The 25,857-nt window shown below is 37.7% G+C and overlaps 1 protein-coding gene across 6 annotated transcripts in view; it reads right to left on the bottom strand.

The window, feature by feature from the left end:
- Positions 1-25,857, bottom strand: part of Eya4 (EYA transcriptional coactivator and phosphatase 4) — a 241,353-nt gene that overhangs the window by 21,530 nt on the left and 193,966 nt on the right. For all 6 annotated transcript variants that reach the window (XM_059272649.1, XM_059272652.1, XM_059272653.1 and 3 more), the window contains 7 exons: positions 23,580-23,646; positions 21,759-21,901; positions 21,469-21,612; positions 20,348-20,427; positions 16,150-16,315; positions 3,246-3,382; positions 1,665-1,748 (listed from right to left, as the gene is read on the bottom strand). In XM_059272649.1, coding sequence (XP_059128632.1) covers positions 1,665-1,748; positions 3,246-3,382; positions 16,150-16,315; positions 20,348-20,427; positions 21,469-21,612; positions 21,759-21,901; positions 23,580-23,646 — 821 coding nt within the window. The remainder of the gene's footprint in view (positions 1-1,664; positions 1,749-3,245; positions 3,383-16,149; positions 16,316-20,347; positions 20,428-21,468; positions 21,613-21,758; positions 21,902-23,579; positions 23,647-25,857) is intronic.

Here is a 25,857-nt window from a genome sequence, read left to right as displayed (position 1 = left end):
TCGGAAAAGCATTCGATTACACATCCCACCAGTCATAGAATTTTGATTTTTGTGCTCCAGATTTATGACAATTTAGTTATAAATCATGATCATGTTTTAATTACAACCTCATCCAGCTATATCATTACGTTATGAACTGAATATTTGTGCAGCCTCAAAATTTATATATTGAAATCCTATCCTCCAATATTGGAGCATGGAAGAGAAAAATTAGGTCACAAGGATGGTACCCTCCAACAAAAACTTGCTGTCTTCCTCTGTGTTCCCCACAATTTGGGACACCAAGAAGGCCACCACCTTGATCAGAATCTAACCTACTAATATTTTAATCTTTGAGAAAAACTCTAGAATTTTGAGAAAGAAATTAAAATCATCCAGCCTGTGTCTTATTGCAGCAGCCTGAGTTCACAGGTACATTTATAAAACATACCTGAAGAGAATGAAACAGGAAATAAAAATCAATAAATATGAGATACAAATTTGGGTATGTGTTTTTGTTTTGATATTCCACACGTCCTTTCCTTATCCCAGCAGACATGTCTATGTATATATCCTGCTATGGAGACAACTCTTTCATGAATTACAGAAATAATCTCTGAAAGCATAGTTCAAGACAACTATGAAAGATGATTACAGTGATAAAGGGACTATGATTTTTTTTGGGTAAATGGTTGTTAAAAATTAACTACCTTTTATATCTACTTAGAAATTAAAAACAAATGATAATATAGATACACCCAAAGTGCAAATTTACAAAGACACACTTGGGGCTGGAAAGATGGCTCAGTGGTTATGCGCACTTCCTGCTCTTCCAGAGGACCTGGGTTCGGTTCCCAGCACACATATCAGCTCTCCTATCACACCTGTAACTCAAGCTTCAGGATCTGACACCTTCTTCTGGCTTCATGGTCACCTGTATGCATGTTCACATGCACATATAAATACACACATATGAATAAAAAAATGAAACAAACAAAAGACACACTTGAATACAATCCATCATACATTGTCTAGAAGACAAAAATATAACAGTTGCTACAAACAGCATGTTGATAGACAAAAGGAACCACCAACTAATGCGTCATGCTATAAAGGTATGGCAAGGCACTTCGGTAGGTGTGACTGTGATATGTAAAAGAATGAAAGCTAAACACGTGCTTTAATACAGGAGTGGAAATTAGGCCAACATAGTCTCACCTGACTCTGTTTAGGTCAAATCCTACTGGCAGAGTCAAAGCCAGTAAAGACCTAAGCACCCCTGTTTCCATCAGAGCAGCCTGCAGATGTATCAGTCCAGGGAACAGAACTCACCTAGGCATGATGCCGTTTTAAGAAATTCATTAGAGAACAATAACAAGGGAGAAAGGCAGAGAAGTGATGAGCCTTTCTGTAAGTGATGGGGTGTTATCCCCAAATATGTGAGAGTAAGATCTTTAGTCTTGAGATAGAAAACTCAAGATTCCTGTAAAGACTGTAAAGGCAACTCGTATGAGCTCTGCCAAGTTGTCAGTACACATTTGAGAGCAATAAGCTACTGTAAAGGGATGACTATCATAAGACCTGACAGACTACAGTGAAAACAAAGTCGTTTGAAACAGATCTTGATTTTTTTTTTAACCAGTTAAGTCCTGAACACTTTCTGGAATAAACTCTTGATTCCTTACCTTGCCGTACTTCTGTGCGTAGGAGCCAGTAAGGAGAGAATGGAAGACAATGATGGTTTCATCCAAGTCCCAGACAAACACACGCTGAGGAGAAACAGCCAGTGTTAACAAAATGATGGTTTAAGAACACCGCTCTTTACAGTTAGAAGATATTTTTGCTATATGCAGCCTTGACTGGTCTATAGCAAAATCACCTTCTTCTGTTATTTATTCAGTTTTCATTTGCCAGGTCTTCATAAAAGCTGGGGATGTGGGTGATATAAGTGATCAAAAGCTTAATGATCAGGTGTCCTGACCTGAATAAATACTGTTGACATTTGATTATAGTTACTATGAAAAAGATTCTACCTTTATGATAGAAGGGAGTCTCAATGTTGATATATATTTATAGTTATTCTCTGGGAGAGAATTTGGAGTTTGGACCACACTAAATGGCACTCCAAAAGTACAGGATGGTGAATTCCCTGGAATAGACCAGTGTCTCTGGCCCACTCCCTGTCCATTGGGCTCTCTAGTTTATCATTCATCATGTCACCCACCAGGCTCCAGAATGCATTTCATCTCTCTAGTATAGATGCTGTAGGATGGTCTGTATGTCAAATGTGTTACTGATTGGTCAATAAATAAATCACTGATTGGCCAGTGGCCAGGCAGGAAGTATAGGCGGGACTAACAGAGAGGAGAATTGAGAGAACAGGAAGCTGGGTGAGGGAGACACTGCCAGCCGCCACCATGACAAGCTGCATGTGAAGATCCCAGTAAGCCACGAGCCATGTGGCAAGGTATAGATTTATGGAAATGGATTAATTTAAACTGTAAGAACAGTTAGCAAGAAGCCTGCCATGGCCATACAGTTTGTAACCAATATAAGTCTCTGTGCTTACTTGGTTGGGTCTGAGCAGCTGTGGGACTGGCGGGTGACAAAGATTTGTCCTGACTGTGGACAAGGCAGGAAAACTCTAGCTACATATAGTCACATAAATCTCTTAGGAAGAGGAACAATGTCTGTTACTTGATTTGAGGTACAACTGGAAATTAATTTTTTTCTCCAGTTAAACTATGTGATTATGTAATTGTGTAACATATTATAGTTAATGATAGTTTCTCAGTGTTTTATAATAGACTCTCAACTTGGGTAATGTAGTTATATCTCAAAAGAGCTCACAAATGGAAAAATGCATTAAAAGTTCACAAATACAATATATATTCATTAACAAGATTTTATTATTTTCCGTTCCACACAGATTGCTTTTATCTTCTTAAAAATCTATTTTCTTGGGATATTATTCCACAAATAATAGCTTTATTTTTAGCTCTTTTTAATCTGTTTGGAGCAAAAGATGAAATTATGTTAGTCTTCAACTTTCAAAGTCTGCTTACCTTTGATGTTACTGCTTTAAATTTTGCTATTATGATAGACAAAAATCTCAAAATTCAAACTGATAAATTACCTAAGACAAAACAGGTCCATTCAATTTATGATACATATTTTAATTTGGAAATTTACTAGTTTGTAAAGTATGGACTATACCATTCAGTAAAATCAAGAATCTTATGTTCCTTAGCAATAATCAGGCATACCTCCAGGTCACTGTCTGGAGGTGGGGAGGGATTATTTTTCCGGCCTCTTCCTCGAGACTTTGACCCAGAACTTCTACATGTTCTGTCATCAAGATCTTTGATTGGTGTGGAGGGGCTCTGCACCGTATCAAACTCTCCTATAAACAAGATTGTATCAAGAAGATCAGCTGAGTTTAGAATAACTACAAGTATTCATTATTACTTAACAAATCCCTTTACATTAATGACAAAAATCATAGTTCAAAATATGTAAAGTTGTAATTTAGTCAAACAGTTTTCCAGGTCATATGAATTCCTCATCAAAATCTGAATGCCTTTTACATACCAGATACCTTCAGCTTCCTGTCAGCACTTTCACCTCCATTGTTACCCATGTTTAGATCTAGCCTCACCTCTATTTGGGTCACATTTCAGAAAACAAGATGTCTTCTGGCTCATTCCCATGCTTTACCTGCAAACTTGACTGGCCAGCCCCACCTCTTCCTGAATCTGCCCCGCCTCTTCCTGAATCTGCCCCATCACTTCATTCCTGTCTGATCTTCCCTTGGCACTCTGCCTTTTACCTGGGCCACGGGCAAATCTAAAATTTGCTATCTTCTCTCTCAAACGAAACTCCTCCTTAAGACAATAATCCGTACTAGTGCTACTCAATAGAAACAAATGAAAGCCCCAAGACTGATCACACAGTTTTAAATTTCTAGCAGTTACATTAGAAGGCAAAAAGAGACATGTACAATTAACTCACATGTATTAACTCAACATTTACAAAATGTCATTTTGGTATGTAATCAATATATAAAATTAGCAAGAAAAATTTTACGTTTATTACTTTTATAACAACTTTTTGAAATATTGTGCATATTACTGTTATTTCAGTGTGTAGTATCTGTGTTGTAAGTGCTTGGTAGCCATATACAGACAGTGGTCACACAACTGTATGGTACAATTCCTTCTACTGCCTAATAGCCAACTTAATAAAATCTAATTTCAGTTCACCAAAACTTGAATACACATACTTTACTGAGAGTCCCGAATAACCACCAGATTGTCAATATGAATATACAGCCTCAGTCCTTATCTTTCTAGACAGGTGATATCTTGCATCCTATTAAACATCCCCCCCCCCCCAGAGTTAGTATTCGGCAGCTGATAGCTCATGGATTGCTAGTTCTAGCCTCTCTCTCAAATGCCTTTCTACCTAGGAGTCTCGGAATCTTGTCCTGTCATGCTCAGGGCAGGTATCAAGGAGCTCTGGTACTCCTGCTCTACACATTCTGCATGCTGTAAGCATCTCATATGCTAAGGCCTCTGACAGTGAGGACCCAGAACAAGTCACTCCTCCACCCAGCCGGCATCTGAAGTTCAGACGCTGTATCTAATTGGATTCTGTATGTCCATAGGTCGCTGAAATCCAGACCCATAAAGTTAGTGACCACGAATCTTAGGAAGCAGGAAGCACTGCCCAAGCCCGTGTTAAGATAAACAGCCTACACAAGGCACAGTGTAACAAGTCATCTTGTACCTCAAGGATTTCACTCAATTTCACTGGACCTCAGTTTCAGCATATATTGAATTCTCGATAGGTAGCTTTTTGAAATCATTGAGGATGAATCAGATTTGTATTTAATTTAAACCATAAGTGTAAAATGAAAATCTCCAGATAAGAAAATCTCTGCATTAAATTTAAATGATGTGTTTCTAAACAAAAAGTTTTATGATAATCTTAATTTATCATTGAATTTAAAATAAAATTTAATAAAATAAACCACAGGGCATTAAGTAATTCTGAACAAATGGCACATTGAGCATGGCTTTTCTGAGAAACAGTAATCATTACAGAACTAGCATCTTACCATGTCTTTTGATAATTATTTTATTTTTATTTGGGAAGTACTGTACTGCTGTGGGATGTTCTGTATGGCAAATGTGTTGCTAATTAGTCAATAAATAAAACACTGATTGGCCATTGGCCAGGCAGGAAGTGTAGGCGGGACAAGGAGGAGAATAAAGCTGGGAAGTGGAAGGCTGAGTCAGAGACACTGCCAGCCGCCACAATGACAAACAGCATGTGAAGATGCCGGTAAGCCACGAGCCATGTGGCAAGGTATAAATCAATGGAAATGGATTAATTTAAGCTGTAAGAACAGTTAGCAAGAAGCCTGCCACGGCCATACAGTTTGTAAGCAATATAAGTCTCTGTGTTTACTTGGTTGGGTCTGAGCGGCTGAGGGACTGGCAGGTGAGAGAGATTTGTCCTGACTGTGGGCCAGGCAGGAAAACTCTAGCTACACTGTACAGGATCAAAAATATATCTTAGCTGTCTTTCCCTGTAAACAGATGGGGGAAAGGGGAGTAATAGAGGGACTATAAAGAGGGATGGCTAAAACCAAGGGCACTTAAGGGTCCATATGGAAACCTAATACAGTAGAAACTTCCTAAAATGTATACATAGACGAAGATTATCTAAATAAAGTTGCTAAATAGCAGGGGAGACAGAGCCTCAACTGGACATCTCTCATCACCAAATGAAGCTTCCAGTGCCAGGGACTGGGTACATCTAATTGAGTTGTTGGCCGAAAAGGATCCATGGAAAAACCCCCAAACAACCTAGGCTATTGCTGGGTCTATTGGTGGCCCTATTGCTGAAGACTACATCTACACAACGCATTGAACATGGAGAAGTTGAGCTGGTGCCTACCTAGAGCCTTCACCCCATTTGACTAAGGATTATTTTACTGGAAGGTATTCGTCAGGTTACCAAAGGAGAAAGGTAAATACCAACCCAGCTATAAACCCTTTGATCCACAAAGGTGATCTGCAGGCAAGATGCATTAATGTAATGGCGGCCCAAAGCCTATGAGACAAACCACCCAATAGCTGATTGGATTTAGGGCCCACTCCATGAGATGGAACCCATCCTTGACACTACTCGTGTGGTGAAGAAACTGAGACTAGATAGTCAAGGACCCAGAGGAAAACCAAATACTGCTGTTATGCTAAAGGAACCTAGCACAAAAATGACTCCTAGTGACATTCTGCTGTACTTGTCTATCAATGTCTTGCTCAGCCATCATCAGAGAAGCTTCCTCCTGCAGTATATGGAATAAACACAGAGACCCACAGCTGGACAATGTGCAGAAAGTGAGAGACTTTTGGACACTCAGTCCAAAACAGGCTGTCTCCATCAAATACCTCCACTTAGGGTTCATGAACCTTGTCGAAGAGGCAGTAGAGAGAGTGTAAGAGCAAGAAGGGATGGAGGATACCAAGAAAACAAGGCTTTCTCAACACAACAGGGCTGATGTGTGAACTCACAGAGACTGTGGCAGCATGCACAGGGCCTGCACAGGTCTGGGCCTGATGGAGTCCCAGAGCTGAGAGGGGAAGTGGATATAAGTCCTCATTCCTAGCATATAAGCAATCTCCAATTAAAACTACTCTCAAATGAAAATTAATTTTCTCCAACAGAGTCTCACTGGGTATGCAAACCACACGTAAGGGCAGGTCCCATCCTTAGCAGTAGATGGCCAGCAGAAAACCAACTCAATGGTACTTCCAGAGGATTTTTTTTCTCATAATGTTTTGTCTGGGCGTTTCTTCCTTCCTTCCTTCCTTCCTTCCTTCCTTCCTTCCTTCCTTCCTTCCTTCCTTCTTTCCCTTCTTTCTTTCCTTTTTGTCTTACCCTACAGTTCTTTTACTTATGTACTATGTTTTTTTAAAAATATATACTATATATTTTTAGGTGATTTTTGTGTATGCCACTGTGTGTATCTCTACATCTATATGTGTTTCTGATGCTTTTTTTTGGGGGGGGGGAAGCTCTTTGTTTTTCTGCTTGTTAAGTTCTATTCATGTTTGTTTCTTAGTATTTTTGGGGGAGTGGATTTGGGTGAGTAGAAAGGTGGGGAGGATCTGGGAGGAGTTGGGGGAGGGGAAACTATTATCAGGAAAAATCCTTTTTCAATAAGAAATGAACTAAAGTCATAAAAATATGTTTTTATATAAATGCCATTTTCTCTTAAAATATTACTGGCACAGGTCATTGTACCTCTTCCGCTATCATCACTGATAGGATGGACAGTACAACAATAAAATGTTTTAAGTACAAGTTTGAGTATTGCTTCCTCTTTCAGTAACTCATATTTCAGCTTATTTGGATAGGCTTTAGATATTTGAATGCATAGTAACCTTTAAGTAAAACCACACAAACCCTTTTCTGTCTTCCACTATTATAGTAAAACAAAAATTTCCTTAGGTTACTAAATCTTGCAACTCTAATACCCTCCTTTAAATAACGTGATTCAAGTTAATTCTTACTCTAAATTTTATTTTTATTTATGAGTACATGTGGATGTGGGTATGGGTGTGTGTACATGTACACTTGTGTCCAGGAAAGCCAGAAGATGACATCAGATGCCCCGAGCTGGAGTAACAGTTGTTTGTGAACCACCGGACATGGGTACTGGGAACAAACTCAGATTTGTCTGCATTAGCAGGAAGTACTCTTAACCATTGAGCTAGCTTTCCAGCCCCAAAGTAACTCTTACTTTAAAAGCGAGCTTAAACAAAACTCTTTTGGGATGGCATTTATAAAACCTCTCTCTTTTTTGCAAACACACACACACACACACACACACACACACACACACACGCGCGCGCGCGCACACACGCACACACGCTCATCTCTCTCATTTATTTGTGTTTGTTTTGAGACAAGATCTCATGCTAGTTTCAAACTCCCTGTGTAGTTAAGGATGACACAGAACTCCTGATCCTCTTGCTTTTTCCTCCCAAGTGCTGGAATAACAGGTGTACATGTGACTCCGGACTTCATAATTTTTTTTGTAGATCAATTTTAAGGTGCTATATATAGAAAAGTAACTTTTTACTTTTGGTAGCAGTGTAAGAATTGAAAGAAGAGAAAATTGCAAACTTCCAGTCATTGTCTTAAGTTGCAGGCAGGGTAGCCGGTGGCAGCCTGGGTCCATACTGAAGGAATTAAGCAGGAAGAAGTCAGCTATTTAAACCTGATATTCAGCAACTATCACAGTGTTGAAGGGAAAATGGGGTCACAGGAAGTGTGTGGATTTCTAGACACAAGAGAATCTGTTCCCGTTGATTCTTTGCCAGTTTAGTAAAGGATCTTAAAAGTACTTGAAGAATACAGAGAAAATATGGCAAAGGGGTTTTCATGAGTGTACAGCAGACCTTTGGAAGAAAATTGTGAAGAATAAGCCCATTTTAATTAAACTCTTGGTCTAAGCAAGCACTGCCTTTTAAATAGAAGTATAAAAACATGTGTTTGGCTTCATTCCCAGCTCATTATGTTGGTGAGAAGTCAGAGTGATTTTCTGTTCTTTCCTTAATTTGTCTAGAACTCCCTCAAGTACATATGTCATACTTTATCCTTTCTGCTGATTGTTATTTAAATCAGGAATCTGTTAGGTGGCTATGAGTAAAGCTGATATAATATGCTGTCTGTGTGCATGTCAGCTCTTTCCCCTCTTGGGTATCTATCTACACCCAGCACTGGCATTGCTGGGTCAGGGGAGACATACATTCATCTTGTACAGATGCAGTTCTTCAGAGTGGAGTTATCAACTCACTACCCCCATCAGCATCAGCATCCCCATTATTCCTTGCTATTCTCCGCTATTGTTAGTCCTTACTTCAACCTTTGAGGATGCATGGTGATAGGTGATCAATTTAAATAGAACTTTCATGACAAGTAATAATGAGGAACGTTTTCAATCATTTAAAACTTGTTATTTTCGTATGATTTGTTCATTGTGAACGTGTGTGTGTGTGTGTATGTATGTGTGTCTGTGTATATGCATGTATGTGTGTGAGAGAGAGACACACAGCAATAGAGACAAAACAGACAGACACAGAGAGACAGATAGAGAGAATAAAACCTCACCCTAACACAGAACTTATAACTTATTATTATCTTATAATTATGGAAGAACTATTGACATGATGTACCTAATTAGCCAGCAACAATCATCCACTATTTGGTGGTGTTGATATGATTCCAGAATTTTTGCTTTAACTGCTAGACTAATATTTACCACTCCAAATAGCACCAGTTTCTACTGATCAAGAGAGTCCTCTAATAAACTACCAGAATGAACAAAAATATTGAGAATCTATGCATCTGACATAACTAAGACATATAAAGAACCCAAACCACCCAGTGCTAAGACAACTAAATAACCTGACAGAAACAAGAAGCAAGGGGCTAGAGTAGACATTTCTCAAAAAGAAGATATAGAGATGGTCAATCGCTACATGAAAAAGATTTAAAAAATTAGAGAAATAAAATCAAACTATAGATTTAAACTCACATTTGCTAGGGTGTCTATGATCAAAGAGGAGAAAAGATATCTAGAGTTGGAATTGATGTGGACAAAAGACCACTGTCACTATGGCATTAAGAGGGCAGTATAGAAGTGCCTCAAAAATGAAAAACAGATTGTGTGAATGACTTAGCTAATCTGCTAAGATGTATCTGCCCCCCAGGTTTATCGATAAGTAATTTTAAATATATTTTAATTAAACTAGAATTTCATCACGTTTCTCTTTCCCTTTCCTTCCCCAGCCACCTCTCTTTCCCATCCCCACTCTCCAATTGCTAATCTCTTTTGCCTTATCACTGCTACATATATATATATATATATATATATATATATATATATATATATACATATATATGTATATATGTATATATATGCAAAAGTATATAAATACAACTTGCTGGGTCCATTTTTGTTGTTTGTGTGTGTATGGTTTCAGGACTGACCACTCTGTGTTGGGATCAACAAAACAGCTCATCTCAGAAGAAAGTGAATTCTCCTGCCCCAAGAAATGGGGTCAACCTAAGTTTCAAGACATAAGACGTGTGGATGAAGAAAGTAACACACACACACACACACACACACACACACACACACACACACACGGTATTCAACCTCAAAGGTGGAAGAAATCCTTCCCTTTTGTAACAACACAAACAGCACCGAAGTCCATCATACTAAGTGAGGTAAGTCGGGGGGGGGGACATAAAGATGAGTATTACAAGATCTCATTCATATATGGAGTATGATAAACTTGCTCCCATAGAAATCAAGTGTAGAATAATGGTTACCAGAGTGAGTGGGAATGGAGTGGGTAAAGGAGAAATGTTAGAAAATGGATATTGTATTTATAGGTTAAATTGAAGACATTTATTGTACAGTGTGGTAAGTCTGCTAATTACAATGTATTACAGCTTTGAAAATTGCTGAGCTAACTATTTTTAGCTCAGGTGATTTATCATCACCACAGAAACAAAGCATACAAAGTATTGCATGTATTGGTTATCTGCATGTAGTCATTTCATTTCTCTCTGTATGCAAATTTCAAAACAATATGTCATACCTGATAAATATGGACAGGTTTTTACTTCCAATTTAAAAACTTCCAAAGGAGTCATATAGGTTTTTAACTGTTGTGTGTGAGAGAAGAGGCCTAACGATTCATCGAAAACACTTCCGAAAAGTGAAAGAGCCCTTCCTGTGGAGGACATAGGCTGACAGTGAACATCCATTCACAAATAGACTGAGCTCTGTAACTTCTGAAGGTGCTGTCCACTCTCCATCAAAGAGTCAAGCCAGGACTGAGAAGATAAAGGTCACTGAACACTTGCGGATACTGGTTTAGAGCTACTGATTCTAGCGTCTCTGCCAATATTTGCAAGGGTACAATACCAAGACATATGTGACAAATGTAGAAATTCAAGTGGTCCTCTCCCTGTATATCCTCTTGCCAGTATCATGGAGAAGATCTTGTCCTCTGCTCTATGAAGTTTTTAAAGGCTGCTAATTCGTGCCCAAGAAGCTAGCTTCCTTCTGAGAGGGAGGGTCTTTACTAGCTCCTTCATTTAAATTGAGCACTTGTTAAGTTCAGTGAGCTAATGCCCTACAGTGTTTATGGAGGACTGTGAGTCAAGGATAATATTGTTACACATTACTAACCACACTTAATTTTTTAAATGTTTAAAATATTTGTAAGGAGGAACTGTAAAAATATCTTTCATCTTCAGTGCTGACTTTCAGAATGCAAATCAAAACCATAAATTTACCTTAGATAAACTTCAATGCAAAAGGCAGAGAAAGATCTTTATAAGAATAATGAACTAGAAATGTCTGCTTTTAATCAGTGTGGTAGTGTGCCTTTAAATCCATTGTCAAGCTACCTAATAAGGTAAAATAAATAACTGAATGCTATTTGCAATTTCTAAATAATATCAGTCATTACCAGCTGCCTTGGGCTTTTCTAGGCAATTGAATAATTACCCTTTAATCAGCACAGTAATGAAGAACTGTCCTTTGTAAGTTTTGGATATTTAGCTCCAACTTTATTTCATTAGGTTTATCTGTAAATCAGAGCAAGCAGCTGTCGTCTATTGAACATAAGGATAAGGTATGTTTCTCTTTTAAACATGGAAGTGCACAGTGAATGTTCTATAAGAAATTGTGGACCTAATTGTCAGGTCTGGTCTGTAAGTCCAAAAATGCACAATCAGTTAATGGGAAATTCTTTTCCTGCCCTGGAACTAAATCCATCAGATTTCACCATTAATAAAAAAAAGAGCCTATAGTTATAAATTTATTTGCTTTTGGGATGCATGCCAGGTCTGAAAAGGCTAAAATCAAACTAAAGACTTTGAGAGAAGATCATAGAATTCCTCAAGAATCACGTGTGTGACAATAATAGTTACTAGAGGAAATAAGTTCTCTGTAATTTCAGCACAAAGTCTGATGGGATCTGAAAATGGTGCCAGATTGTATTTGTTGACAACAGCAGCCAATAGAAGAGGAAGAAATGCTGCATCCTGACAGTGCATACAGCAACATTGCACTGTAATATGTTCCCTTCACAGCCCACCATGCAGCATGAACACTTGCCTGCATTTGGTATTTTCTTAGTGTTAACAAAAGAGATATTCTTAGTATTGGGAGTGGAAATTCTTTCTGGGAGAGAAACTTGGCTGTGATTGGATAGAAATTTGAATACAATCAAACTTGAACTAGAGCTGTGCACCTCACATGGCATACTGAGTGTGCAAAGAGTTTTTCTTCATGATAGCTGCAGTCTAGACAGTTCAGATGCACCCACCTCATCCTGTCTGTTTCTGTCTCTGAACCCAATGAGAAGCACTTCTGTGGTTTTGTCCTCATGCATTCCCAATGGGGAAATCTCTCTGATGCTATAGAAGGAGGATGCAAGCATCATTTTGTCTACAGTATCCCCACTACTTACTAAACATGGATTCTGACAAGTCTTTCAATAAAGAAAAGATTGTTGAATGAGGATAAAGACAGATTTGGAACACTGGACTAAGGCTGGGATTAATGAGTGAGGCTCCTAGGGCAGAAAGTTGAAAGAGCTTGAGATTGAGCATTTTACTAAGATTTTGGGCCCCAGCTGCCTTACTGGCCTCAGTTTGGGGCTGGCTGTACCTTTGGTACAGTGCTCAGAGAGGCAGAGGATGGAGAAAAGCCTGAACAGAAGCTTTAGGAGAAACAAGAGCCAGGAACTCCATGGCAAAGACTCCCCTGAGGATTGAGTTCAACCTGGTAGATTCAGTCCAGGTAGGTCCAGTCCCCTCCTCCCAGGCTGAGCCAAGTGTCCCTGTATAAGCCCCAGGTTCCAAACAGCCAGCTCATGCACTGAGGACAGGTCCTGGTCCCACTGCCTGGATGCCTCCCAAACAGATCAAGCTAATCAACTGTCTCACTTATCCAGAGGGCCTGATCCAGTTGGGGAGATGGGAATGGGGGTGGGCTGGGGGGAAAGGGGGTGGGAGTGGGGAGAACAAGGGAATCAGTGGCTGATATGTAAAATTAAATTAAATTACAAAATAAAATTAAAAAAATAAAAATAAACATTAAATAGGTAAATAATGTTTAATGAAAATCAAATGCTATCTATATCTGTGTTTGAGTAAGTTATAACAATCAGTCTCATTTAGGAATGGTTTTATTTTTCCTGCCATTCATGGGGAGAACATGAGTTGAGATGATTTTCTGGAATAAAATGCTAAAGATGAAAAAAAAAAGAAAATCTAATAAAAATATTATCAATGTTAAAAAAAAAAGAGCCAGGAGCTCAAGAGGAGCTCTGTATTCACCAAAGGGAAGACATAAGAGGAAAAAGAAGACATAAACTGTAATGGAGGGTCACCTAAGCACACTGCACTGTCTACGATACTTTTGCTGGGTCCAAAGCTAGAAATGATATGGCGAGATCAGTGAGACAGTTCAGTGGATGAAGGGGCTTGCTGCCAAGTCTGATGACTTGAGTTTGATTTTCTGGATGTGCGGTGGAAACAGAGAACTGACTCCTGTAAGTTGTCTTTCCAGTTCAACATGCATGTTGTGCTTGTCTGCATGGGCACGGCTATTTGCATGTGCATGCATGCATACTTGCACATATAAGCACACACAGACAAATAATTGTAATGGTAAAAAAAGTTAAAAAGGGATGATGTAGTATCTCCCTTCAGCCACAGAGAATACATTTCCTGTATTCTTCACTGACCCTGGAAGGTATTAAAAATGTCAAACCCCATAATATTATGGTTTTTTTCCACACATACATGCCTATGATAAAGTTTAATTTATAAATAAAGCACAACGAGAGATATTAATTAAAATAAAATATAAAAAATTTAACAATAATCTATATTAAAAGTTGTTAACAATTTTTAATTTTTGTTATCTTTCTGTTTAATATATTTGGACTTCAGTTGAGTATGTTTAGGTGAGATGACAAAGACAATGATGGATGGTGAACCACTGCAGTATCCCAAACACAGAAGCACAATTAATTAATATGGCCATTTCACAATTCATGATATAAGTGCATCTTGACTGTTACTTGGCAGGGAAAAAAAGAGCTTCATTGTTGCTTCATTCTATCCACAATGGTTTACTTCTTAATCTTTGCTAAGTATTTGAGATTGTCCCTTCTCATACTAACTGCTAATTGCTTACATGCTTTCTTACTCAAACCCAAACTATTTATATGCAGAGACCTTAGTCATTGATGAAATATCATTTTCTAGAATGTGGTTGGGGCCAAACAGAGACTAAATAAATAACTACTTGATTGATGAAAATGGATTGTCTTGGTCTCACTGTTGTAGCTAGAAACAATTTACAGTATTTTGGTCTCATTTCTCTGTGTTCTCCCTTCCAAACTGGAAAAAAAAAAAAAAAAAGAAACCAACAAAGAAGTTGATAAAAAAAAAAAAGCCTCAAGTCAGAAAAATATACTTTGAACTCATTGGTATTTATAAAATAGCACAGATTCTGGGGTAGAAAAGATGGTTCTGTAGTTAAGAGCATTAGCTGCTCTTCCAGAGGATCTGAGTTCATTCCCAGCACCCACATGGCTGCTCACAACAGTCTGTAGCTCAAGTTCCAGGGTACCCAATGTCCTCTTCTGGCCTCTGTAGGTATTACTTGCATGCGGTGCACAGACATAATTGCTAGGAAAACAGCCACACACATAAAATAAAAATTAAAATATCAATCTCATGTTTTATTTGATTTTTGAAATTCCTTTATGTATACTAGATTAGAGGATCTGTGTCAGACAATATGCTTCACAAAAGTTTTGTCTGCAACTGTAGCTTGTCTTTTGGTACTTTTAACAGTGTGTTTCAAAGACAGACTCTTAATTTTATTAAATCCAATTTATTATTCCATTGCTTTTAGGTTTTTTTTTTATAATCCTTATAATTTTATAAATTTTAGGATTGTTTAGTTATAATTTTATAAAATTGTTATACTTTTTAAGGATTGTTTATAATACCTAAAAATTATTTTTTCCCAGGATCACAAAGATTTCCTACATATTTTTCTTCTAGGAGTTTTTTTTCCCCAAAGGGTTAAGATTTACTTTGATTTTTTTTGTATAAAAATACAAATTGTGATTCTTCTTTCGTACATAGATCTTCAGTTTTTCAATTACCTTCTGTTGAAAAACACTACAAATCCTCCACACAACTTTCACCAATCATTTCTCAGTGAATGTCTTATTCGATCATTGGATTTCCCATTCTCTTTCACTGCTCTGTGTATGTATGCTTCGATCATCACTGCCGGGCATTGGCTATTGTCCTCAGCAAGTCTTAAGATCAGACAATGTCGTTCTTCAAATTTAGTTCTTATTTAAAAAAAAAATTGTGTATTCCCATTCCTTTACTTTTTCTTATAATTTTAGAATCATCTTGGTAATTTTTTCCAGGATATTTGATTGGAGTTTTGATGGGGAAGATGCTGACTGCTGGCTTAGCTGGCTTTTAAAGCTTTAAAGTCTGGGTAGCAAACACAATTCTAACAAGAGGACAGCAGGTTTCAGATAAAGGGGAGAAAAGCCACAATGGACTTTAACTATTCACCGATCAGGCAAAGATATTAAACTTCCTACCACTGATCCTTCAAATCCTAGGAATGTAGGAATGCTGACTGGCTAGAGTTACTGATGACTCACAACGTAAAGGAGTTATACAGTCCCACCCCCAATTACACTCCAGAGAGATAATATTGCAGCTGCTCTTTGTTGTCAGGTTCGCAAGGAATAAAGAATGGGTCTGGCAAAAGATCCCTTCACCCACATTGATATTCCTTCACATATAATCATTTGAGGTTAAAATCTCCTGTCTGTCTCACATCTCAAAAGGGGATTTCTGAAATGCCTAGAAGCCTCATCTTACTCGTTGAACTAAAACGCATTCATCATGAGCGTGACTGGCTGGCAGTTTTCAGGCACGTCCCTGCAATGTTCATTTTCTTCCCCGTTATTAGATAGCACAGGGCATTTCAAAGTATTTCACCTGGGTGAAGGTCTGTACCTGGTTGGCTTGTCAGCCCTGGGAGAGATTCCTGCAGCTGGTAAGTTGAGGTGGACGATGATGTGCCATCAGCTGCGTTGTTTGACGTCATGTATGCCCCATAGGTGGATGCTGGGTAATACTGAGCATATTGGTTTTGGCCAAAGGCTGTGTAGGATGGGTAATCCTGAAACAAATAAATGAGGTATGTAGGTATAGAAGAGCAATTACCGTCTAGTACAGTCCAAGCAAGAAAGTAAACATTGACATGGTGGTAACCAAATGATTAATGTTCAGCTCCATTTGCTTTCTAGTCCAGGGCTTGGACTTGAGGCTAATGAGTGGAGCCAATCTTCTGGGCATCTCACAAACACAGCAGTTATTAATTTTGCAAACCAGGTCTAAGACGTGAATGTGAATCTGACTGAAGTTGGCTTATGCTTCATTTCACCCTCTATAATTACTAATATGGGGTTTTATGCTGTTAGTATTATGCACTGAAAAGGGAGAGGAAATGTAGCCCATTTATATTCATTCAGTCCACTTTGACACATTGCCTAACCCCATCGGGAAGAGGGAATTGCGAGTACTCCGGGCTTCTACACAGACCTCAATATGTATTCTTTAAAAGTGTTATTCCTCTTCTACGCATTGCTTTTTTATTTGGTCTTGGCAGGCATTTTAAAGTAAATAAACAGATTTCCTAGCCACCACAAGCAACCTGCTACCTGAGGCTTAACTTAAAGTCTTCAGTGAGGTTTTCAAAATATTTAGTTTTTCTTCTTTGTTGCACATAAAAATGAAAGCATTGAACCAACTCCCCGACCTGTTTTCCATTAAAAAAAAAAAGAACCTTAAAATGATGAAAAATGATCCTCCAATGGCCTTTTACATATTAAGATGATGAGTAAAGACTTGTGATAAATGGTATTTAATATATCTAGCATGGTTTAGCCAAAAATGTTATCAGTGATGACAAATCCTTGGTCAGGATGAAGATCTCCTGTTGTGATAAGCTCTGAAGGGAACAAAGATCCATATTTGATGTCATTTCCAAAAAAGAAAAGAAAAATTCTCTGTATAAGTAAACACATGTATTACCAGGAAGCATTAAGTAATATGGCAGAAAACTGAGATTCTACTAGCCTGTTCATCTCAGGATCTGCTGTTTCCCCATCCCATGCTGGGAGCCAAGTAGAAAACTTCACTATTTGAACAAAGAAGTTTTTTTTTTTTTTTTTTTTTTTTATCAACACTTCTTTCTCAGAGTGAAACAGTAATGACAAACAAGGAATGTTGGCTTTGGGTCATGGCATTGTTCTAAGGGCTTACACAGACTTACTTACCACTCAGAACCTTGTCTATGGTATCATGATTGCCACTTTATATCAGAAACTACTAAGGCACAGAACTTGAAGTGACTTTCAAAATGGTCACACAGCTCATGAATTTCTAGGCTGAAATTATAGCCAGGAAGGCAACTGGAGCATCTGCACGCCGTAGCTTCCAGCCTGCCACTGACATCACCAGAAAAGGTGGTACACACTGGGAAATCTGGCAGTGGCCTACAGAGGAGGTGATGTCTTTTTTCATTCGAGTATATCTCCAAGATTCCTCCCTTCTCTTACTTCTGCCCTTACCACCTTTATCCAAGCACTCTTCATTTCCTGGTGAAGCTACTGTACTTATTTTCTAATTTGTCTCATTTCCGTTTCTACTTCCTTCAGAGTGATTGCTCCAAAGCACAAATTACATGATATTCTCCTATTCAAAAGCATTAATAGCCTCCAAATGGTCCTAGACTCCAATCAGAACTCTTACTGAAGCTTGCAAGACCCGATGTGACCAGTGGTACTCCCCCATGATGAAGCTTACAGGACCTTATGTGGCTGGATCTAGTCTACCATTTTCTGTGGTGTTTCTCTCCACTCTCCTCATGAATGACCTGGGATCCATGCTTCCTCCATTTCAATGGCTCATTGATCCTTGGTTCCTTGTCTCTCTGTGACTTGTTGTCCTTGTTTGTTACCTCATTCTGATGAGTCCTGACCTAACCACAACCCCCATAGAAAAATCTTGAACAACACTCTCCTGTGCAGTGTTAGATTTCTATGAGTATTTTAGCAGGGTCTTTGTCTCCCTGCTAGTTTGCTGTCTACTTTGCTCTGTAGACTGAAAGTTCTATAAGTCAGGAATGAAGCCTATCCAGTCACACCCCTATCCCCAGGTCCCTAAGTGTACACATACCTTCTTGTGCTTATCGAATACTCAGTGTTTTTTAAAATGATAAAATGCTATTCAAACTTTGATCCAAAATACAGTTACAGTCTGCACAGATACACTGTAAAACCTCCAACAGAATCGGATCTGTTTGTGATTGAAACTTTGTAAAGTTTTCCTTTCCTTTATGCATTGTTTTTGTATCTTCCCAGGGACAGTAGAGTAGTGTTTTCCTTTATGATGCTTTTTGTCAAGCGTGTATCTCAGTGGTTTTAGCCATCTAGTCTACCTTCTGTCTGTGTTGAATCTTGTCTGTTTCTTCAGCAGGACTATCCACATTGAGAGAACAGGAAACAAAGATTTAACTATTTTTGAACTTAAAGTGTGTAGTCAAAAACATGATGTATATCAAATGCTCACTAAATGTATGCTGTGTCAAACAAGTAAATTTTAGCTAGCAGAAATCATCAGTTTTTTTCCCTGAAAGTATATAAAGCTACAAGGTACTTTTAAATTAATGACAAATTATACTGTTTATTTATATCTATCTAATATTTTAATACATAGCGTTTCAACAAAATTTCTTTTGAGCCTTTTGTTACACTACTAAAACTTCAAGAAGGCAAGAATAGAATTCTTTTTACTAAATCTAAAGAGAAAGCATTTGTGAAACAACTTATATTTTAAAATGTATGAAAACAAAGTAATTGCATCACAGTAAAATAGCATATTGTGTGTCTAGAAATCATTGTCTTTTCAGTCTCAGTAATTCTGAACATGGTTTGGAATTAGGACACAAGGGCACAATTCCAAAGTGTCAACGTAGTCATGATTCATTTGTGCTCAAGGATGCTCTTGGAGGAACATTGACTCTCATCCCACCTGTAATTCTATCACCCTTGATTTTAAAGCTCCTGAAAACATTAACAAAACATGATGAGGAGAAGAGTTAAGGGTGACTAGAGGCAGGCTCAGACCAAAGAGAAAAGTAAAGCTGTCAGGAAGGCAGGGAAAGCAAAAACATTTATTAAAAGAAATATAGATTGAATTAATGAAAAATTAAAAGCCAACAGTTTGTCTGCAGGCTTTTTCTTTAGTTACTGCTGTTATGTTTTAGGATCCTGTTTTAGAATGTATGCCATAATCTTACGATTGATTCTAGTTCAATTTGTTAAGTAATGTTACATTAAGTAAGCAATTTCTATCAAGGGAAATAACTGTCTATTATAGCTTAAGATAAAAACATATCCCATGATAACATAACAGATAATTAAAATAACTATAGTTCAGGTGTTTAATGAGCAGTGCTTCAACATTAAACAAAACTAAGTCAATGAGAATAAAAAATACCCAATAATTCTAAATAGGCAATTTTTCTACTTTGCTGAATTGTTATCTTAGTTTTAAATAAAGATCCCGATTTTTAGATCATGTGTACTTACAAGGCAACCTAAAATAACTATTAAAGTTCAAAATATATGACATTCTTAAAGAATTAATAAAATTGTATTTAAAGAATCTTTTCCCTTAGGCTCCCCTAGGGAAGGGCTCCCTAACTGTGCATCTAATACCAAGTGATCAACCCTGAAATAATACACATACAAGTAACATTATATACATTGAGCAGGTTGTATTTATATATGTAGGACTCTGTATCAAAAATTATGGAAAAAGAGACCAAGAATTTGAGAGAAAGAAGAAAGGGGGGCTTATGGGAGGGGTTAGAGGTAAAAAGGCAAGTAATTATATTTTAATTTCAAAAATTGATATAAATTTAAAAATTTTTAAAGAATAAATAAAAAAAAGACCCTTTCCAAGAACCCTAGAAAGGTAGAAACAGAATTCTTCAATATCTGCATAAAATAAATAAAGGAATTATAAACATTATAAATAATAAATAACTACAAATTATAAATAAAGGAAACTTTCTAAAATGTCCAACAGAAACTTCAAAAAGTGTAAATACCAAAAAAAAAAAAAAACAAACAAACTACAGTACCTGTTGTGAGCCACTGAAATTTGTTGAATTGGAAACGGAGTTATTCGCATAAATAGTAGATGATGGTGCAAAACTGGAGCCTAGAGGGAAAGACAAAATGCATTTGAACAGTTTCCATATTCATTCAGCTCGTGAAAGGGAACGAAGTTCAGTCACTCGTGGCGGTGTGGATGGAGCCAGAGGATACGGTGTTAAGTGGAGTAAGCCAAGCACAGAAAGACGCAGGACGCGTAAATCTTCATCGTGTAGAACCAAGTAAGCTGATCTCAGAGAAGCTGAGAGGACAACCATGGGGAGCAGAGTCTGGGTGAAGAGGGTGCAGGGTAGAGATGCTAACCAGTGGCTGCCGGCTAACTCAAGAAGTAAGCGCCGATGTTCGATTGCACAACGGCTGAGAATAACACAGGTTGCAAGAATGGATTCTGAATGTCTTTATAACAAATCAGTTATGTAAGTTTGAGGACACACACACACACACACACACACACACACACACACACTTATTCTGACTTCTACATTACATACTATATTAAAATGTGTCAAAATAAACCCCCCTACTCAAGAAATAGGTACAATTTCTAAGTGTAAATTAGAAAATATTCTATTTAATCATTTTTTTTGTGTGAAATCATTAAAAAATATGTCACTTTGTCGAAGTTAGTGAGAGAGAAATTACTTGAGTTTCATTGTGAAGTTCCTGAAATTTGAAATTGAGAGATCTGAATGAGGATGTATTCTACCCCTCCACCCCCACCCTGACAGGTTTCTGAGGGAACCTGAGGAACTGCCTCCCCAGCCCTGCACTCTGAATCACTTCAGAATTTTCACTTAGAAAGACATCGGGCCTCTGACTGCCCAGCCTGGTAGATCTCAGGTGGCCTTTATGTCCTGCCCACGCTTAGCCCGAAGTGTTTGTGTTCCTGTCTCTCCACCTGGATCCAACCATTTTCATCAGCCTTCTAGCAGCTAACTGTCTTTTCCTAGGAAACTGAGTGAGCCGTGGTGAGACAGACCATGTCTTTATGATTACTGTTCCTAAGACTGAAATCACAGAGTCACATTTAAGGAATCTACTTTTTTTTTTTTTTTTTCAGGAACATGTTTTATGCCGGGCTGCTTACCTGGCATCTGGTAAGAGTAAGGTGTCTGGCCCGGCTGTGGGGTAGAAAACCCAGGGCTATAACTGAGGCAGCCACTCTGTAATGGAGACTGAGCTTGGGAAAGCCCACTTTCTGTCTTGATGGCTGGCAACATCACACCAAGATCTGTTTAGAAAACACACCGGCAAAGCACTCGGTTAGCGAAAGAATCTCCTTCTGAGCTGGAATTTCCACTAGTGTGTAAAGCTACCTACGAGTCAACAGAGATGATCTGATTGCTACCAAAGGAGGAGACAGAAGACATTACCTACCATAAGCAGGCAGGCTGTAGGGCTGTCCTGTCTGTGAGTAGGCTGTGTAGACGGCCGGCTGCTGCATCCCCGAATACTGAGTCTGGCCTGCATAGGCGGACATTGTTTGAGCTGCTGGTGTAGAAAGAATGTGTGGATAGGGCCTAAATATCAGAAAAATAGCATTACTGTGGCAACAAAGACTGCACATTAAATCAGACAGCTTCGATTCAGTGAAATCCTGCAACCCCCAAGGAAGTAAATCCCCCTCCTTATCCCCAACTTGTCAGAAATGAGTAAAAGTTGAAAGAAAGTGAATAAAAATCAAAAAGGAGCCCAGGCTTTGATGCAAGCCAGCCTGATGACCTGAGAAAACTAATTTAAAGGCTTGAAGACTAGATCGCATCTCTAAAATAAGCAATTGAGTTCAGATGGCACATTTAGAGCGTCGTCTGGATCTTCGTTTCCTACTCCCATCTACATACACTAGTAATCCATTTTGTACACCTTTGGGGAATAATGGTCATAAGCCAGCTGATGAATGTACTCACAGCATATTCACACTTGCCACAAGTGTTGCTATTAATTGTAGGTGTCTTTTTAAAGAACCCTTCCAAGAATTCACTACTCAAAGTTGGAAATTTGAAAAAAAAAAAGGACATGTCTTCCCATAAAGAAATGGTGGGAGCTGGAGAGATGGCTCAGAGGTTAAGAGCACTGACTGCTCTTCCAAAGGTCCTGAGTTCATTTCCCAGCAACCACATGGTGGCTCACAACCATCTGTAATGAGATCTGTTGCCCTCTTCTGGCCTGTAGGGATGCATGCAGGCAGAACACTGTACACATAATAAATAAATAAACCTTTAAAAAAAAAAAAAGAAAGAAATGGCATGTCATTTCCTTTGTCAGGTCCATTTTATACAATGTCCCCAACTGGAATCCAGTCCTTGGCCTATACTTAAGGCACCCTGGATGTGGAGTAAGATAACAATATATTTTCATGTGCATGCATAGGGAAACTCAAATTTGGGCATATCTGGTAAACAAGTGAACTCAGATATAAACCCATTCATCCCAACCAACACAGCTCAACTTGATATCTTGAACTATTTGTCCTGTCCTCAAAACGGATGACTACATCAGTTGTAAAAACAACAAAACACTCTCAAAAGTGTGTTTATTGTAACTGGGAATCCAAGAAAAAATTCAGTGATTGACTGGATTGTGAAATATTAATGTTTGGGTAAAATATGATTTCTATATATTTTTTCTTATATAGCTAATCACTGTTTTTTAATTTTCCTTAAATAATGTGTATAAACTTATTTCAAAACCCAAATTCAGTGCACATCTATAAATCTCAAATATATTTCAGGTTATATATAGTAGTCTTTTAATTAGCACCAAACAAGGATAGTTACTTATTGTTAGGATAGCGTACAAAATCATTACATGTTACACATTTGAAGCAAAAACCTTGTAGAGCAGAAAACCTCATATTTTTCAACAAACTTGTGCATGAAATGCTTCAAATTTTAAAATAATAATGGTATTCAAGTGTCCTGGTCTGAAGAATTTTGAGGCTTTATTTGTCTACATGTTTCTTGTTATCCCCAGAACATGAAAAGAGGGATGAAAGGAGTTATCCAGATAAATGGGATATTTCTATTTCCAATTTATGTGAGATACACTTTCATGTCTAATCTAACTTTTTATTTGTCCTGCTTCGATAGTTATATGCATATATGCTTCCAATTTAAAGTTGCCATATTGTGCAAATATAAATTAACACATGTAATTTCAGCAATATCTCCAGCAAAACTGAATGTGCAGGAAACTTACTTGGAAGGATACAGCTGTGGGGAATACTGATGTGTTGATCTGGGACTGTAGCCGCTACTCGTTATTACTATAAGACACAAAACACAGTGCACAAAGCGACGCTTCATGAACACATCTTCACTAGAGAGTCATTAACCTACTTAAGGAAACTGCAGATTAAATATGCGATTTTTAAAGTTCATTCACTTTCTCAAATTTATTGCATAAAGAAGCAGTTGATTAGACACCATCTTCATTTTAAAGTGTTTCAAGTTTTGTTACAACAGCATGGAGTGCCTAGTCTTCCCACAAACATGCTGTTAGTCTTCCATTTTCTCAGGTCAGTGTGTGCTCCTTTTTCTATACCAATAGCTTATTGGCCAATGCCTTTGGTTACACAGTAAACTTTCATGGTACAAAAGTCAATATTTTAAATGTACAAACTTCACATTTTAACTCCAAGTATGATCTTGATATACTGACTCCATATATTCTAATTAAAATAGACATTAAGAAGTTTTAAGTTCAAACTGTCATTCCCCAATTTCCTTCCATCCTATCAACCAGATAGGGGCTTAAAAATGTGCAGTCAGAAATGTTCTAGTAATAAGAATGTGCATAGAGAGCATGGGTGATAACCCATTGTATTTTAGGCAGTGTAAAATGTTGTACCAATTATATATTTCAAGCCTGTTTTGAATCATCGATGATAATATTTGTTGCAGAGGACCTTAAGAGGGAAAGTCAGGTTATTTTAATATTTCATTCAGACATGCACCCAACAGTGGAGTGGATCCAAAAGTTTGGAAGTCTTTCTCCCCTTTTGCCATCTGCCTTGACTATGACAGATGTACTGTGCATATATGGATTCTAATATGTGGAGCCAGTTCCCTCAGAGCTAGTCCGTACTGGGCGAGCACACAGAGTGTCTTTATTAGGCCATCTGCTGTTCATTCACATTTCAAAAAGATTAAAGTAGTACACAACCCAGTGCTGGCATGAGTTTAGTCTAATCAATCATAGTTAAACTTCAAAGTAGTACACCCTTTCCGAGTTGTTCATACAAAATGCTGGAGCTAAACTTTTAGAATGGCAAGAAGTGACAAATAGACCTATGTTGCTGACTGGCTCATGCAATACGATATATTCCTGTGTCCAGCAGCTATCAAGGGCCCTTGTGAGCTTCGCAGACATGAATGCAATGTGCTTTAGATGCTGTTTAGTGGGTAAGTGTCGAGTACGGAAATCAAATTCTAATGTTCATAGCAATAGTGTAGTAAGGATGTGTTCCCAATGCTATGAATCAGTTTTGGAAGCCCTCAAATGTGACTATAAAGGTGTTAAGTTCTAAGCATTTTAGGAACTGAATTTAAGTGAATTTCCTATAGGTAGTTGGAAATAAAACATCACTTTTCACTTAATGTCTCCAAAGCTAACAAGAATTTTTTAAAACTTGCAGACTAATGAGAACAGACTCTTGTACTATATTACATGGACACCAAATGTACATTATTCAAAATTCAACATTATTGAATATTATAACAGAAAGTGGTTCAAAAAAGACTTAATTCCGGGTTGCTTTTTCTGCTTTTTGATGGGATTCTGTGTCAGCACAATCAAAACTCAAGCTATCCAGACTGATAGGCTAGCCTCAAGATTGAAAAATGGAAGGGATTTCAAATAAGACAAAATAACAAGAAATATTAATGTATAACCTCTTTTATTAAATTAGACAAAGCAGAATTCTATATTTCAGAAAAGACTCATATACATGAACAACGTTCTGAACATATAGAATGCATTTTCTCTTCAATGAAAGAATCTCGACTTTGTGAGAATAAAGTACCCCAACACAACAAAAGACTTGATTGACCTTTGAAAATTTATATTAATGTCTATATAAAATAAGTGGAAGACAAAAACCTTTGGCTCAGAAAACTAAGGTGAATATGAAAGGAATAAAACTTATTTACTAAAACTTATAATTTTTATTCAAATTGATAAAATTTATTGAAAACAGTAAGCAACAACACAATTGAGTAGAATGAGCTGTGATTATGTTGATCACTGTAGAAGCTCTCTTTCCAGAAAGACCTGCAGATTGCTTTGTGAAAATCTGGAATCCTTTGTGTCATGCTTCATTGCTATGTAGTGACTCATACATATTCCTCAAAGCACTGGACTCATTGTACTTTATCATTTCTTCAAACAGAAGGAACCAGAACCTTTGGGATGTCTTGAGAATTGATTTTAGAGCTTGTAATGCCTATTACCAGTTTCTCAGAAGATGTGGTCAAAA

Source organism: Peromyscus eremicus, chromosome 8b (genome assembly GCF_949786415.1).
Source record: "Peromyscus eremicus chromosome 8b, PerEre_H2_v1, whole genome shotgun sequence".
Lineage (NCBI taxonomy): Eukaryota > Metazoa > Chordata > Mammalia > Rodentia > Cricetidae > Peromyscus > Peromyscus eremicus.
This window is presented reverse-complemented; position numbering and strand designations above follow the sequence as displayed.